The sequence below is a fragment of the Manis javanica genome, chromosome 2 (genome assembly GCF_040802235.1).
Source record: "Manis javanica isolate MJ-LG chromosome 2, MJ_LKY, whole genome shotgun sequence".
Lineage (NCBI taxonomy): Eukaryota > Metazoa > Chordata > Mammalia > Pholidota > Manidae > Manis > Manis javanica.
In genome coordinates, this window is record NC_133157.1 from 156,329,642 (window position 1) to 156,348,346 (window position 18,705).

The following is an 18,705-nucleotide window of genomic DNA, read 5'->3' on the forward strand; positions in this document are numbered from 1 at the left end:
CTCCTTTAAGTATTTGTATGAAAATAATAAGGTTTAACTTTTTTCTTAGATATAACAAATTTTCTCCTGTGATACACCTAAAGAAATTACCACCATGATAATAACCTAGGACAACAGGAATTAAAGAAAGAGGATTCTAGAGTTCATGGGCTTATAAAGTGCTTGGTAAATCGTTGAGACTTAACAAGAAATTTTCTGCATTTATTTAGAATTTCAGCAGGACATGGAACCAAAGCTGAGTTGTCCAAAAAGGTTAAGACTACATATCAAGCAAGATCCTTGGAATCTTCCCAGCAGTGTCCGGAATCTTGCTCAGAACATCAGAAAATTTGTTGAAGGTCAGGATGAACATCGTATAACGTTAACAATAATCATTTAAAAACCCATTAAGACCAGAAATTCAGTAATGCCCTGATTACTTTTTGGAGTGTTTCATGTTATGAGGAAAATTAAAGGACTAAAAAGAATGAGGGGGGAGGAAGAAAAAGAAGAAGGCCGTAGAACCTTATGCTCCAAGGATGTGCATGATGCAGCCGGTCACATGGAGAATAAATAAGGGCTTATAGTTAAAGAAGACAAATAGAATGTGGAGGGAGTTTCTTATTTTAGAATATGAAACAATATCAGAAAAATTTCTAAAGGATTCACAAAAGACATAAAGCTAAATTTTATGGAAAGTCTAAAAAAATCAATTATGAATCTATGAGATTCAAAATAGTTACATAGGTCATGTCATTAATTTTAAAGGACTTTTTTTCAGAAGCATTTGTCTTAGTTGATTGCTTTTAGCTACTTTGATATTGTTAATTCACATCTTATAATCAGTACAATCTGTAATGGGAGATGGAAGATAGAAGACAGAGATAGGAAGAGCTCCAGTGAGTCTGAGTGCGTGTTATTTAGGGGCAGCATTATAGAGTAGAAAATTCTGAGAACTTCCAAGATGATTATGGTGAAAAATGACAAAACACGAAATTTGCTTAATTTTCTAAAATGCCCGCAACAGTGATTTTCTTCCCAGCATTAGACCAGTGGTTGGCGATGTCTGGAGACATTGTGTGGTTGTCCCAAGTATGGGTGTGCTGCTAGCATCTAAAGCGTAGAGGTTGGTATACTGCTGAACATTCCACAGTGTACAGGACAGCCTCTCACAACAAAGAATTGTTTGTCCCCAAGTGTTTATAGTGCTAAGGTTGAAGAACATATACAATCAATAAAGTTTTCTGCTTGCGTTCAAATTTTTATTCCTCAGTCATTTGTTTGTCAGTTGGATATGGTAAATAGTGTTCAACAGAATCACAATGTAACCCCAGTCACTACCACTGTTTAGAAAGCATTGTATATTTTGCAGACAAAATACAGCTCTTAATCCTGAGGGAGTCTGAGCCTGTGGTATGAATCCTTTGGGCCTCAGTTTCCTCATTTACAAAATGCCAGAGATGGTGTAAACACCCTGTGATTAAAAAGTCTCCACATAGAACACACTCAAATACAACAGCTTAGGTATTGTTTAGAGATCAGTAGAGCAGTTTGTACAGATGTGAAAAATTGCAAATAACTCCCAGCAATTCTATTGTGTGACGAAATCTTTTGTTCTTGGCAGCTGGATTTCTTGGCTCTATTTTTATTTTGCAGCTCGATATAGCGGTTACTTGTGGCACAGTACGATAGCACATTTAATGAAAAGTCTGAATAATGAATAGCAAACATGATAAATATTGTTTTTAAAGGCTTTTAGGTTTAAAGAATTTAAGCATATTTTTTACTGAGTTAAAGGTATGCTTTTGCTGAATAGATGCCAGGATCATAAGACTCCTAAAAGCTATAATCTGTGAATCTAAAAGCAGTCATTCTCATCATCTTTTGAGTTTTCCTTTACATTATATTTGTTTTTAGAGTAAATGCAATACTAAGAGAGAAGTCCTTAAACATTTTTTTTGGTTTTGTTTTTTATGAATAGCTTTATCTTTAAGTTAAAAACTTCTAAAACGGGAGAAAAGGCTTATTTTTTTTAAAGGTGCTCATTTTAAGAATCTTATATTTACCTCAAGTCCTGCTTTTGTACTCTCAATACCTCGTCACAATAAGCAGCAGTAGGAATGACAACTGCCTGTGTGTATTGATTGACATATGTTGTGAAAATCAATGTCGTTCTTGGTCACGGGAGCCCAGCAGCTGACTGTGGTTAGGTGTGCTGAGTCAGTGCTACGCCCAGTGCTTTCTGCTGGATTTAAGTTGTATCCCCGGTTGCCAGTTTCGGTGAGGTGCAGTTGCTCCTTACATAAGAGCTGTGATTGTCACCATATTAAGTGAGTCTAAAAAAACAGCTGACCACTAATTCACCCCAAAGGACATCAAGGGAGAGGGCCGCCTGCCATTTTCCTGGTATCTGGTCCTGTCACATGAGTGGAAGCAGTCGTCATGGAATCCTTGTCGTCAGTGGCTTACTATGTGGAAGTACTCTGAAGTGACCTCACCAGTTCAGCATGAATTTATCCTATTCAATTTAAAGTTAATTTTCATTCTGTTTCCTAGATTGTCTCTAGATGGGGGATGGTTTAATGGATGGTTAGATTTTAGCTGGAAATTTAACATAATGCCACCTTGCCAGAATGTCATGGTTTATATTTGTAGCTGGGAGAGTCTTATTCTGATGTTCCTGCAGAGGATGGAAAAAAGTGTATTTTTCCTTCTGCCCTCTTAGGTTCTCTGACTGGGGTCCTGTAGATTTGACTGACGAAAGACAAATTAACAAGATGACAGCATATAAATGTATTTAGTATAAGTTTTACAGGGCACAGAAACCCTTTATTAGGAAATCAAGGCCAGAAAGATGGTTAAACCTGAGTGGTTTACATACTAAGTTTGATGAAAAGTGGGAAGTCATGGAAAATGTGATAGAAAAAAGGGTATGAGCTAAGGGTGGTAAACTGGGGGAAACGTAGCAAGGCCAGTTCCTCTCAGTGTCCCTCTCTCCTTGGAGATAATGATGGTCCTCTCCTCAAGGTACCTGGAGGGCACCTCTCATATTAAGATCCTATGACCTGCTTCAGGGGAGAAGGAGCAGTTCAGAATCCTTCCTGCTCCTTGTGTTTCTCAAATCCTTCAGCTTAAAATATGCAATGTGCCAAAGTGCCCTGTTTTGGGGTTTTGTGTTCTGAACGTGCCAGCCCTTCATCTCTGATTTAAAACTATCCTATCACACATGTACCATTATGATGTAGAAATATAATAGTGCTATGATCTTTATAAGGGAAGGACTGTTACAATGCCATTCATAAATCACATCACTGTGTGCCATTCATCCACAGCCTGTGAAACTAGCAGTAGAAGAGAGCAGACCAAACAGTGGACCAAATGGGGACAGATTTTGTGGTGTCACTAAGATGATCCCAATCTCCCACTTAATCTCTCAGCTAAATTATGGTCTCATATTATCAGCTGCCTGGTGATATTTTTACTTGACTAGTGCTCTGTGATACTGTGATTTATAATACAAAATATATATATATTTTATCTTTGTCCCCATTCCTGGCACAGAGCTCCTAAAACCCTTGGATTCCCAGGATCACAGGATGAAGGTGTCTTTTGTTATGCTGTTTGGCTCACATCTAAGGGTTGGGGACTGGTTGCCAGGGTGGAAACTTTCAGTCCCACTCCGGACCTCCAGGAGAGGGTGGGACCAGAGACTGAGTCCAGTCACCAGTGGTCAGTGATTTAATCCATCATGCCTAGGTAATGAAGCCCTATAAAATCCCTAAACGAGCTTCCAGGTTGGTGAACCCATGGAGGTGCCGAGAGAATGGTGCATTCCAAGGGCGAGGAAGCTCCCAGCCCCTCCATGCGTTGCATTAAGCATCTCTTCCATTGGCTGTTTCTGAGTTACTTCCTTTTATAATAAGCTACTTATAACCTAGTAAGTAAAATATTTCTCAGAATTCTGCGAGCTTCTCTAGCAAATTAAACAAGCCCATGAGGGGGGGTCCTTGGAACCTCCAATCTATGGTCAGTGGTTAGAAGCACAAGTGGCCACATGGACCTTTGCAATCTGTGTCTGAAGTGTGGGGTGTGAGAAGGGGAGTCTTGTAGGAATGAGCCCTTACCCTGTGGGATCTGCCACTATGTGCACATAGATAATGTCAGAATTGAGCTGAACTGTAAGAGACACCCAGCTTGTGTCTGAGAATTGCTTGGTGATACAGGGAAAAAACACACATTGAAATTGGATACAGGGAAAAAAAACACATTGAATTGAAATTTTCTGACTTCTAGGGCAGTGCCTTGACCTATAAATAAAAAATGAAGAATACATATATATGTATTCATATACATACACACACATATATATATATACACATATATACACACACACTATAATACACTATGTAATCTGTGCACTATATCATATTACATATATGCTATATAATCTGTAAATATAATTTATATAAAGCTATATAACCTGTAATTTGGATATATAAATATAAAATATATAATTATATACAACTTTATAAAATCTCTAAATAACTAAGAAAAAATACTGTTTAACACTTTGTTGATGAAAAAATAATAGCTATAAGAGCTTTGAGAACACCATGCAAACTACAGCAGCTGAGGATGACCTCCACAAGGGGCAGGATTTTAGTATTTTTCATAGGCTCACAGTTCAGAACTGGAAGATATTTTAGGGTCTTAAGCAATGAATAAAATTTAATAGGCAAAGGAAAGAAGAGCATGTCAAGTGAATAAGATTCTTATTATCTAATATAATAAATTGTGCTAATTTTTAGTACACAGTTAAAGTGTGATGTTGGTGGCAGAAAAAGACTGAGCATCTAACTGATCTGTTTTCTTTCTCTGCAGAGGTGAAGTGTAGGATACTCCTGGCTCTTCTTGAATATTCAGGTAATATTTTTCATTACTTTTACTATTTGAAATCATGACCCATGACCTTAGATATCTCATAATATGAAGGCAGTGCCTTCAACAGAATAGGTGGAAATATGATCCTTATCTAAAATCTTGCAAAGATTTAAAAAATCCTTGACTTTAATAAAAACACAAAAACATGGCATCTTCAATTACAGGTAAAAATATGAAAAACATACATAATGATATATTTATATAGAATACAATTTAAAAGGAGAAAGGAAGTAGATTTTGGTAAAGTTAATTATGCAAATGGGATTTATTGTAAAACTGTGCCTAACTTTTGTTTTTGGGCAAGGGTAGGTGAGCCCAGATTCAAGGTGTGGAGACATGGACTGTGCTTTTGGTAGGAGGTATCTCAGTCTCAAAACCATACTGCAAGGGTGTGCACACAGGCAGGGGAAGACCTTGGGACCACTTTTACAATCTACCGCACTTGGAAAACTTATTGTAAGTGAATGGATGAGTCAAGTTAACCAGTAGGGCTTTTTTGTTTGTTGGTTGGCTTTTGCCTTAATTAAACAAGTTTTTCCCTTGGTTTTTGACTAATAATAACAAAAATATCTTCGTCTCTTCAGTTTCACTAATAACCACACTTTTGATGGAACTAATTTTTATGGATTTCCTTGGCTCTTCACAGCCATTCTGTGAGAATATTATTTTTCCACAGATTTAGAAGTGAAGAAATTAATGTGCAGGCAGAGTAATAATAACAGCTAGTAAATGGTATTCATTCAACACACATTTTTAAATATCTGGAAGATTAGGCACATAGATGCCTTATTGAATAAATGAATAAGTAATAGGTGGCAAATTTGAAATTATACTCCACTACACCAGTTCCAGAAGTGGTCCTGGAATGAATTGCTTTATTCATTCAACTAGCTGTTTTTGCAAAACCTTATTTTGATTTCAATTGTGTTTTTCTATTACTATCATAATTCTCCTTTTCCTACTTTATTTACTCACTCTTTCTTCCATTTTCCAACTTCGCTGGCATCAAAACAGTAGCTAAATCACTCCATATTGCTGGCCGCGTGTAACTCCAGGGGGAAAATATTTTCCCAGCCCAGGGCAAAATGCCTTTCACATCAAAATCAATCAAAGGGAGAAGTAAAGTGAAAGAAATCCATTTATTGCTTACGAGCAGTAGTTCACTTCTGCTTGCCCCTGTCTCTTCAAACCTGGCTGCAAAAAGGGACCCCACCTAAGCTCTCTGGTCCAGATAAACCCTTCCTCCCTCCTGTAATTACCTATTGATATGGAGATGGCTACGTCCCTCCACCCCTGGGAAACACCTATTGATAAGGAGATATACTAAGGCAAGGAGAGAGATTCTGGAAATATTGCAATTTTACCCACAGCGTGAAATTGTGCTCTTCACTTGAAGAGGGTAGACTTCCTGCTACATATTATTCTTAACTTGCTTTTATTCCCATCTTTTTCTCTCTCCAATCTCCTATTTTCGTTTCTTTGTTTCTTTTGCTTTCTTCTCCCTACAATAGCAGAATAATGCCTGGGATTCCTTGTGTGTCTAGAAACCATCTCATTCTTTTTAACCAGCTAGCCAATTATGAAATTTGAGCTTTTAAACAGTTAAGATTAAATGAAGTATTAATATTTTAATACATGGTTCTAGAAAGTAACTTTAAGTAGGTGCTTAAATGCTGAAACAAAACAGAAGCCTTTGATAAGAAAAATAATCCATTAATTTAAATAATCCATTAAGGATGCCCTAGGCCTGTAGAGGTGGAAAGTACAAAGGAATTCTTACTCTGCATAAAGAGTAAACATGCATGTCAAAAAAACAGAACTCTCTCTGCTTTTCTTCTTTTGCTAGAAGCTAGAAGCAGCTGTTGTGACTCTTGCTGTAGTTCTTATTGAGAAAAATGAGGAGTGAGAATAGCTTTGGTAAAAGATGGATACTTGTGAATTTCAAACAGTCCCGTAATTACAAGGAAAAGACCTGTATGTGCTTGCTGGGAGTTAGCTTATTTTGGTTTCTTTATTTATCATGTTGTTCCTTCTCAATTTAGCAATAAAACTGAGCACACACTAGTGCCAGGCACCATATTAAATGCTAGAAAAAAGGAGAATGACTCACAATAATAATGTGGCAGTTCCACTTTGCTAAGTGCTTTAAACGTGTTTATCTCATTTATCTTTATTGCAGATCTAAGAAATAGTACATACAAGAACTGTACATATAAGAATCTGATACCTAGGATTATATGGTTAAAATTGGTAGAATGGGTAGCTGAAAGCAGATTATATGCCTCTAAATCCATGAGCATTATTCATGTCATATCTACTTCCCTGGTCATGTGCTAATTGATGCTCCCTTGGGGAACTCATACATGTAAACAAACTCTCATAATACTAGTTATTAGCCTTCCAGTAGAAGGATGCCCCAGGCCTCTGGGTGTGGAAAGAGGTACACAATGAAAAGAAGTAAAAAAATTTCCAAGCAAAAAGGACAGGGGACATTTCACAGTGGGAGATAATATTTCAAGAGTTCAGTGAATTTCTCCTGAAGAATGATTTAAAGTTTGCAGGTGGAGAGGGGAGAAGTGCCTGCAGCCAGAGAACCAGGGGCAGGGTGTGGCCTGCAAGAGCTTTTGGAAGGGCATTTAGTGTTTGAGGAACGTTGAGCAGTATTGCGTGACTGGAAGAAGAGAAGTCTGTATAGCCACTGTTCTAGCAGCTTTCAGATACATTGTTTTATTCTATTCTCACACCAAACTCTGAAGATTCTTGCTGGTGTGTGGGATGAAAGGAGGAAGTAATGGGTTGAGAAGCTGTGAACATAGGTTGGGGATAGATGATAAAGACCCCTTTCTGTCACTCGTGAATTTTCTTTGTTACTCACTGTGAGATGAGCTCTTAATGTGTATATATGTGCATTTTGAAGTCTATGCAAACAAATCATTGACTGTTGAAAATAGGAAGGTGGCAACTGAAAATCACCTCAGAAGTAATAAGCATTTATTAAGTGATTTTATTTGAAAATATGTTGGTTTGATATTTAAACAGCAGTGTGGTCCAAGGGCATCCTGCTTATCTACTTCTGTACTGCTGCTGTGATCATAGACAGGACCCAGGCCTCAACTTGGACTTCTTCATACTCCCAGTAGTAGGTTCAATGTTTAATTCCTCTGGGGCATTCAGTGCTGAAAGTTTGAGTTAGTAAACTAATACAACTATTGTTTAATCAGTTCTGATTTGATAATGAAGTTGAATGAGAATTTTTTTTGGCTTAAAGTGCATATTGAATATAGTAGCAGAGAGTAGAATAAACATCTAAGTATTCTTTTTAAGATTAAAAAAATAATAATCCCCTCTCAAAAGAAGGTTGGAGCTAATTTATTTCTTCTTGTGGCAAAGTGACTAACCCTGTGACCTCTTCTAAAAACTTAAGAGTGGAACAGATCCTTCCTTCTCTAGACCTTAGCTTTCCATTCTTGATATAAGCTATTCCTTTCCAATTAGATTGTTATGAAGAAATTATTCTCCATTTATAGGTGGGAGAATGCCTGCCAAAGGTACAGAAGCATTTTTTGTAATTTCCTCAGATTTTCTGCTTTTACTACAGAACAACTAAAAGAGCAAAGCAAAAATGTACAGGGAAGATACTGGGCACTTTTAATTTACTTAATTTCTGTCAGGAGCCTCAGTAGAATACCTACACATCTGGCCTAACAACCATTGTTTAAGTCAAACTAAGTCCAGGCATTTCAAGAGCCAGAGAATGAGCTCATACATTTACATTTCACTTAGTTCATTTGTAGTTGCTATACTGGCTCATTATTTTCTCATTACTTCCGTAAATATTTGTTGAATAACTACACTCTGTTAGAAAGTATGTACAACAACAAAATAGGTGTTTTGGTTTTTCTTAATTGAGAACTGAACACTTCTTTCCCAGTTTAGCCATTTTATAGTTACCTATAAAATACCCTTTTCCATCTTTGAGAACAGGACACATAGTATATAATTACTTAAGGGAAATGTCTAGTACATATTGGTTAAATTCATAAGTTGAACCATATGGAATTGCCATATTCAACCATTCTGACCTATCAAAATAGCATGTTCACATAGTTCTACTTAATAATGAACTTAATAAATGAATATTTTATTATAAAATTAAATGCTTTTCCTAATACAATTTTCATGAGTCTTTTACAAATAATGAAACTGAGTAACAGCGCAGTACTTACATTATATATACACATTCTTTGATGGTTATTAGAAATAGATGTTCACAGTTTTTGGTGAACAGCTTAAAATCATGCCTTTTTATCAGTGACGCAAGAATTCATCACTGAATAAAGGCAGCATTTATATCTATGTTACATACTAATATTGACAATGATTAGCCATTTCAGAAGATTATCAGCCCTTGAAATAGTCAATATGCTTTTGGGAATATGACTCTTTTTACCTTTGTTGTTCCTCAAATATACATGATTTAAATATGTGCAGAATATATGGCTTGGTGTTTATATGTTCATGTAGTTTGTGTATATCTGGCCATCCAATAAGTGAGCCCTTTGTGATCAGGTTCTCAAAGGTACAGCTTCTTTCCGTTAGAAAAAAAATTGTGGCCCAGAAGTGGCAGTTCACAGGGTAAACATACCTTCAATGTGGGTCAGTCAAAAATGCAGCAAACTGCAGAATAAGAATCTCTACAAGAACTGATTTATGCTAAAATTGTAAACACATCACTTATTTCAAAGAAATATGGGAATTTATGAACTGAACTTATTTATAACTCATAAAATTGAATGGGTAGATTCAGGAGATACATGTTTGCTTATTTTCATTAATAATTGGACATCACTACTCTATTCCCCAATGCATTTCACATTATATTTGATGGGATTAGTAGGTAATTTTTAAAATTTACTACTAAGATATTCTACTTCATTTGCTGGCATAAACTGAAAAATTGGACTTCAAGTTTCCTTCAGGAAAGTGTTCTGAAACAAGTGTAAATTGTGTTCCATTGGGAAAAAGAAGTAAATAACTAAGTCTTATTTTACTCCCTTATAACGTAATTTAGTGATTGCAAAATAAAGTCACAATTAAGAAAAATTACTTTAATGTTTCTAATATTTTTGGGTGTTTAATGTTTTCTAAGAAGCATATTTGCTAAAATGTATGTGCTCATTAATAGAGCTCAAATTCACATTTTTCACATGGTATAAGTTTAGTGAAAGGATGAAATAACTGCAAATGTAAATGCTTAATGAATTGATTTTATTCACCTATTATATTTTGCAAAACTGTCTTTATGTTCTCCTTGATCACAGACAGTGAGACACAGCTCCGAAGAGACATGGTTTTTTGCCAAAGTCTTGTGGCCACAGTCTGTGCCTTCTCCGAGCAACTCATGGCAGCCTTAAACCAGATGTTTGACAACAGCAAGGAAAACGAGATGGAAACTTGGGAAGCTAGCAGAAGGTGGCTGGACCAGATAGCAAATGCTGGTGTTCTTTTTCACTTTCAGTCACTTCTGTCACCAAACTTGGTAAGGAATCACAATGCCTCCTACTGTCTGTGTCAACTGTAGCATGCATAACAACATATTCCCGAATAAGTGGTTATTCATCATTGTATCATAAATATTCAGCTACTTCAAAAGAATATATTTTCCCACGGGCAATATAGTTTTAATAAGTATGTAGAAGGCATCCCTTCTTTCCTGATTTTTATTTATTCTCAGTGGCCACTAAAAACGGAGAAAGTCTCCATCTGCTATTAATACCTGTATCCCTAAAAACTGACTGAGAAAGATCATCAGAGGAAAAACGGTCTTTCTGCTATGCTTGCTTATTTCCAGTCTGGAAGAAACGGCCTGTCCTGAAACTCAAGCTCCCACTGAGGTTGATATTCTGGAGCATTCTCTAACAGTTTGCATGCCATACTGTCTGACAATCCTTTTAAAATTTGCATGTGCTAAATGATTTTATTTCCTTCTTTTGTATGCATATTTGTACTGTTAAATCTCAGAATACTGCTTTAATTACTGTAGAATACTCCATGTTAAACCATCATTTTTCCACAGTGGATATGAAGAAATCATCTCAAAATATTGAATAAATAAAACTGTGGTGAGCTTTTTCACATGTACTTTCTGTGATAGTTGTCATGATGCTTAAAGGCAAATATGTCCACCTTTACATACAAACTTAAGGTGCTCATTAAATAGAATTTTGATTTTAAACATGAGATGCTATTTCATCTGTTAAAGTACACATAGAAAATGTAGCTACAGGTAACATGGTTGAGTTTTTAAATAAATGTGTGCATGTTTATACATCAAAATAATGTTTTTCTTCAATTATTTTGAAATAGGGAGGTAATTGCTATACTGTACAGTCATACTAGCTTCTGGAACAGTAAGGTAAATAAATCCATCTCAGTGTAATTCAGAGAAAAGAATTAGATTCTTTTGAAAATACTCTGTGCAATCCATGCGGGTGATCAGTTTTGTATTTATACATTTATACTTGTGGTCTGTGTGTCCCTGAACTCTGAGCAGCTCCCTGGTCACGTGGCTGTCACTTAGCCGTGTCTGCTGGAGTACTGGGGCTTGCACTGTGGCAATCAGATGCCAGCCTGTTTGGGACATTTCTTCCTATATGTGTTCTTCTCAATTGGAAAAATGCTGATTCTTGAGTAATGTCCTCCCAATTCCAAGTTTATGGCATTTTTCTGTTACCTCAAAGGACTTTTAAACAGTTTGGTAAATATTTCTCCGGCACTTACTGTGTACCATACACTGTATACCAAACCAAGGTGCAAAGGTGATGGTTTCATTTCCAGGCTGCCTTTCTTGGGAGATGGGGGCTGCTTTAGTGATTCTTTTTCACACATCAGAGATTCTTTACCATTTCCTCCACCCTTTACTAATACTGCCCCCCACCAAATAGCTATAATCATATAACAATTTTTTAAATTGTGTGTAAAATATGTTAAAATTATTGTTTTAAAGGACTATCGACCATCTTGAGGAAGCAAATGTACCTTTAAAGCAGAAGCTGTGTATCATAAGGCTAATTATTCTTTCAGGAAGAAATTAGTAAAAGACTCTAGATAGTGCACACACCAAACTGCTAGTAGGAAGGCCAAAATATAGTACTACAAAGATGCTGTTGCTGAAACATGCCCGAAACTTGTTACCACATCTGGGCCTTACCTGCTTCAGCTGTAATATAATAGGCTGTAAGAATGAAACAAATGATTAAAATAAATCAGGTCTCATACTGACAAGATTCTAGATGAAGGCCCCATAAAGGCAACTGAGATGAAATGATTCTTGTCCCAAGCTCTTCAGAAGAGAAATCATTACATACATGCAAATTGCTTTTATCACAGTTTTAACAAATTGCAAATTGAATAAGGCATAGGTTACCTTATTGTAAACCAAGATGACCATTAGGTACTGTGGCTTTTCAATAAAACAGTATTTTTGCCTTTCAGCTGTTACATATATGAGATTGTGGAAGTCTAGAAGCAAATAGAATGCTCTTTGTGTACATATTTATTTGTAAATAATAAATGCAATCAATATATTTGAACCAAGCTACAAAATAGACTGAAAAGTTGTGTGTGTAGAATCATTCCAAAATTAGAGACAAGGAGAAATAAAACTATGAAAGAATCTTATAACTTTGAGGGATTTTATAATTTCATTTAAGGCAGAAAAGTCTTAGATAAAGGTCAATTTGGTTTGTGTGTAAACAAAACACAAGTGAAGGTAGTTTTGTTCTAGAGTTATGTTATACAGTTAACCCTGAACAAGATGGGTTTGAAATGTTCAGGTCCATTGATAGGTGGATTTTTTCCAGTAGATATATTTGGAACTGTTTTGGAGATTTGCAACAATTTGAAAAAACATTTTCTTTTCCCTAGTTTACTTTATTGTAAGAATATAGCACATACTATGTCTAACATATAAAATGCGCATTAATTAACTATTTGTTATTAGTAAGGCTTGTTCCAGTCACCAGTAGACTATAAATAGTTAAGACCTTAGGGAGTCATAAGTTATATGTGGCTTTTTGACTGCACAGGGGTACCCTACACCCCCCTATCATTCAAGGGTCAACTATATTATGTTATGTTCTACCCTAGATAATCTTAACGTATCATGTACTATTTTTCTTCTTTCTAGATAGATGAACAAGCCATGCTTGAAGATACACTGGTTGCACTATTTGATTTGGAAAAGGTTTCATTTTACTTTAAACCATCAGAAGAAGAACCACTGGTTGCAAGTAAGTAATAAAATGTTCCGTAGAATTTCTTTGGCATCAGACAACAACCTATGGAATAATTTGATATTAATGTATTTGAAATGAATTTAAATTGTTTTATGTAAAAGATTATATTTAGGATAAAATAACTAACAATAACCAACTTCGGAAGTGATAGAAAGTATATATATAGTTTAAATCTACAGATAATTCTAAATTTTTATTTGTATCTATTTGGCCTCCAAAGCTTTTCTTGAGTATGCCCATCAGATTTTGTGCCAGTAAAGATTTTCCCTCCTTTTTTGTGTTATTGTGGTAAAATGTACCACGTAGCCAGTTTCCAGTGTACGATTAACTGGCGCAAGTACATTTGCAGTGTGATGGAGCTATTCCCACCATCCATCTCTAGACCCATTCATCCTCCCAGGAAACTCCATACTCAATAAACAATAACTCCTAATCTTCCCACCACTTCCAGTCCCTGACAACCTCTGTTCTACTTTCCTTCTCTATGAATTTACCAAAGCTAGGTACTTCTTGTAGGTGGGATCATAGAATTTTTCTCCTTTCTATTGCTTTTTTCATGTTTTTTTTTAAATTAATTTTCTTTTTTTAAAAAGGGGTGCTTCTTCTCAGACCCACCTCCCTGGCCAGGGGCCCTGCAGCTTCCCAGCAAGCCTCTGTCCTGGGGCTGCAGGGCTGCTCTGCCAGGGCTGAGGAGGACTCTTCCTCGGTGAGGAGTGGGTGGCCACGCGCGCCAGGACACTGGTGGTCGCAGAAGGCAGCTCCGACTTGCCGGCAGCCCAGAGGCTCTGGGATGTTCCTCCGGCTACAGAGTCGTCAGGCTGGGTACTGGCCCCACCAACCTCACTTCACTACTACCCCTCTCTACCGCCCCTTACCCCACCATGGTCCACCACCTTGCCCCGACACCCGCACCCAACTCCCCCCACCCACTACCTTCCTGCACCCCTCCCCCCACCTCGCCCTACCTAACCCCACCACCTCACTACAACACCTCTCCACGGCCCCTTCCACCCGACTTCCCACCCCCAGCTCTGTTTTATTTTATTTTTTTTAATAAAAGCACTGTCCTGATATTTCTGGCAGTGTGGATAAACTCTATGACCTCTAAGACTTTTGCTCAAATAAAATGATTACATAACAAAATTGACTAAATTGAGTTTCCACTCCTCATCCTCAGCTGATCCCATGGAAAATATGCTACCGGGCAATGAAAACAAATATTCAGGGCCAATAAGAAACAGAGGGGACCTAAGTAATGCCAAAATATATTAGATTTAGATCTAAACCAATTGAGAAAGACATTAAAATTGTCTGATCTGACAATAATTGATAACAATTATTTGTTAGCTTAAAAACGAAAATTGAGTCATTCCATCTGATGTCAAATTTTAATGTGAATAAATAGAATCACATTAACTATCTTGATTCTTTTAATCATCTGTACATTTTCCAAGATGTCATAATTTTTCCCATCTTGTTCATTGTTGTATCTCCAGCACCCAAGAGAGTGCCTGCAAAAAAGGCAATTTTTTTTCTAGGAAATGGATGAACAAATATCAATTAAGTGTGTACAGTGCAGCAGGGAGAATAGTTAATTATGGTTATAAAAGTAAAAAGAAAAACAAACGATATGAAGAATAAAGCAGAAAATTTCAACAGATCATAGTTTTATCTAATGTGGCAAAGACGTTACTTTATGAATGGAATTGAAGTCTTACAAAGTGGTATCCCTTTGAGCAATTTGCATTCAGTAAGCTTAATGAAGGCATTTTGGAAGTCTACACTTAGAGAAATATCAACATCTAACAATCTCTTCAGCTTTTGGTTTTTGCAAGCTATCATCATCTATCTGCCATTTCATCATTGTCATAAATAGGTTTAAAATGTATCTATCAGTCCAAGAAATCTTTAACAGTTTGTTATTTTTCTTTCTCTTGTTTTTTGTATGTGTGAGGATCCTATGTGTTACGGTAGAAGTGAATGCTTCTTCAAGGCTGGGAAAAGTTCTTATTTATTTTCACATTTTCAGTTTATAGTAACATAAACATGGACTCATATTAATTGAACCTGTGACTTCATTGACAGATGATAATCATTCCTTCATTCATGGAATAGTTCTTAAATGCCTACTTATGGCCAAGCACTATGCTAGGTGTTGGGTAAAGTAGAGAATTAGACAGATATTCGTCATATCCCTCATAGAGCTGATATTCAAGAGGAAAGAGAGAGATAATATGCAGGACAAGTGAGTTAATTCGGTAATAAATTTGAAGATAATACTATGAATGTATGAAGGGAAACAGAAGAGAACAAATGAAGTTTGCAGCTGTTGAACAAGCTCAGGGGGCTGCCTGCCTAAGAGGGAGAGCAAAGCCCTGGAGTGGCTAAGGGATTGAGTTACACAGACATTTGGGCGAGGAGTGTTCCAGACTCATTGGATCAGGGAGAACAAAGCCTCTGAGGTGGGAGCATGTGTCGCATGCTCTCAGGATAGCAAGGAGACCTCTGTGGCTAGAGCAAAGTGAATGGGTAGGAGAAAGGAACAAAGAAGAGGCCAGACCACTGAAAGAACTTTGCCTTTCTGCAAAGTTCCATGATCTGGCTGACCATACTGAAGGCTGCCTCTGACTGCTTTGAGTAGACCGTTTTGGAGAGGGGCAATGGCAGAAGCAGAGGCCAGTTAGGAAGCTACTACAGTGACTTAGGTGAAAAATGATCGTGACTTGACCTTGAGGGGATTCATGGCGATGGTAAAATGAGTTGATTATTTATTAAATTGTGAATATGAAACAGAATTTTATTAAAGTTTCATCGCCATTGATAAATAAGACAGAACAAGAACATTACCATGTGAGTTAGGTCACATTCAAGGTAGAATTTGTCTGGTAAAGGGGATCATTTGATAAGGGTAATATTATTTGAACAAATTATATGGTCTTCTGTAGGCATGTGTAAAACAATATATTTTCATATACTTGAACCATGTAGGCATAGGTTTGCTGAAGGCAGAGAAACTCTATTTTCACAATATAACCTAATGTTTTTTCTTTTACATTTTGCCCGAGGAACTGTAAGCTCACAGATATACTGTTTTCCCTGGTTCAAATATGGTATTCCTGGCAAATGATCTGTTAAGCAAGCAGGAGAGGAACCAATATTATAAGCTTGATAAAAGTCTTATTCATTGCATATCCACATGAGAGATTTAACTTTGGCATATTAAAAATTATACTAAATATTAAAGATAATTAAGAGCATGTAAGTAATATTAGCATGTCAATGTAGGTCTATCTGTGACAAACACAAAATCTGTGATACACATCTGGCAGTACAGTTTTATGTACTTCCGCAGAGCATAACCTAACCTTCCGAAAACAGATCCCTAGTGAAAGGTCAGTTCCAGTGCTGCACTACGAGATATTCCATGCAATTTACAAACAGTGTTAGAGGAATACAATTATCATCTTAAGTTAATTCAGGAAACAAGAGAATTATGCAGTACCCAAGGGTCATCATATCTTATTTAAGTGGTACAAGAAACCTAGGGCTTTATTACTAATTGCATGTGATTTGCTCTTCCTATAAACATAGAAATAGTGGAGTCAGATGACTAATTTGCATCACAAAATGAAGTCTAGTTGGCTACATGTGTATTAAAGAAAAACTGAGAACAGAAGAGAGGAAGCATGAAGACATATTGGCCTTGAAGTCAAGAAATCCAGGTTCAAATACTGGCTCCCTTGTCATCTGCAAACACAAAAATATTAGCTTTCCTTGACTCACAGGATTATGAGGCTTAAGTAAGATGTATTTGAAAGTCTCTAGGGTTCTATATGGCTCATGGCACTATTCAGTAAATATTTGAAATCATCCTGCTCGGTTTATTACTTTATAGTCTTTAAAAAGCTTTTTTTAGCATTATTCATATTCTTAATTTTGCATTAAAGAATAATGAGATTCTGAAGAAATATGGCATGCCAAACAGGTAGAACTCACATGTCTGGATTGAAGACATTTCATTTTCTTTGAAGAGATTATTATTAAATATATATAACATGCTAAGTATTGCACTAAATTTTAGGGACATAACGGTGACTAAATAAAACAAAATCCCTATTAGCAGGAGCTTAGCAGCTAGTGAAAGATTCAAAGGAGAAATGGGCAGTTTGATCCACTTGAGTGCAGGGACAGTACAGGATACTTCCCAAGATATATTGTGTAATTAGTGAAGAGGAATAAATTAGTTAAGTGATTAGGCTGTATATAATTAAATTTATTTAGTGGAAAATCTTCACTAAATGACAGCAGATCTTCCCCTTTTGAATGGTAACACAAGTCATCCTATAGTACTTATTAAGGGAATGATCATATTTGAGCCTTATTCAATATATAGGCCAGGCATTGTGCCTGAACTGTGAATGCATGGTGAATGAGAAAGACGTGTCCCTGTCTTCCTGGAGCTCACAACCTGGTTGGGAGACACCAAAAAATGAGTCAGCTTCAAAGATGATTAGGGCCACAATCAGTCCTATGCAGGATATAAGCAGTGCATAAGGATTAAGGTGAGGTGACCCTTAAGGGGTCGCTAGGGAAGGGATCCAACAGAAGAATCTTTTAAGCTGAAATTTGATGGACAAGAAAGACCCAATCCTGCAGAGGGTGGATAAAGAGCGATTCAGGCAAAAAGAACTAACAACATCCTAGGTCAAGACTTATTTTCAATCTCACTAGACCATTAAATGATCAGTGGCCATGTTTATAAGGACAGGGTGCCACCGCTGAAAAACTCCTCTCTGGAATGAATCCCTACGATGCAACCAGAGACCTTTTCCTCATGTCATCGTGTTTTTGAAGCCTTTAATCATTACATAGCCCTAATCATCATGAATAAAGTAACACAAATAAAAGGCGGAAATTTTAACTCCACATTATTATGCACTTTTACAGGTACACCAAATACTTTGAGAAAAAGTCTCCATTTTTCTACATAATACTCTTAGCTGTAACTTGCTTTTAAATTTAATATATTTGATAATGTTCAGTTTCTTAATTCCTGGCTTAGCATCTTTATTTGTTTTTTGCTAGTCCTATTATACTGAGTTCCAACTGCTTCATTGTTATTTTCCTTTCAATAACATTATGCATTTGGTAGCACAAAGATTGGCTACATTGGTTCCAAAGAGTAAAGAGATGGAATTTAACAAAAATTAAAATATGTATGAAAGACACTGTATGAAAAGGGCAACTAAAAGAAAATGTGGCCCTAATCATCTTTGAAGCTGACTCATTTTTTGGTGTCTCCCAACCAGGTTGTGAGCTCCAGGAAGACAGGGACACGTCTTTCTCATTCACCATGCATTCACAGTTCAGGCACAATGCCTGGCCTATATATTGAATAAGGCTCAAATATGATCATTCCCTTAATAAGTACTATAGGATGACTTGTGTTACCATTCAATATACACAAATCTGTGTTTTCTTTAGTGCC

The 18,705-nt window shown here is 36.5% G+C and overlaps 1 protein-coding gene across 5 annotated transcripts in view; it reads left to right on the forward strand.

Moving 5' to 3' along the window:
* The window catches only part of PREX2 (phosphatidylinositol-3,4,5-trisphosphate dependent Rac exchange factor 2), a 293,635-nt gene that overhangs the window by 179,812 nt on the left and 95,118 nt on the right, over positions 1-18,705 (forward strand). For all 5 annotated transcript variants that reach the window (XM_073229638.1, XM_036998086.2, XM_073229635.1 and 2 more), the window contains 4 exons: positions 210-338; positions 4,861-4,902; positions 10,242-10,459; positions 13,109-13,211. In XM_073229638.1, the coding sequence (XP_073085739.1) occupies positions 210-338; positions 4,861-4,902; positions 10,242-10,459; positions 13,109-13,211 (492 nt within the window). The remainder of the gene's footprint in view (positions 1-209; positions 339-4,860; positions 4,903-10,241; positions 10,460-13,108; positions 13,212-18,705) is intronic.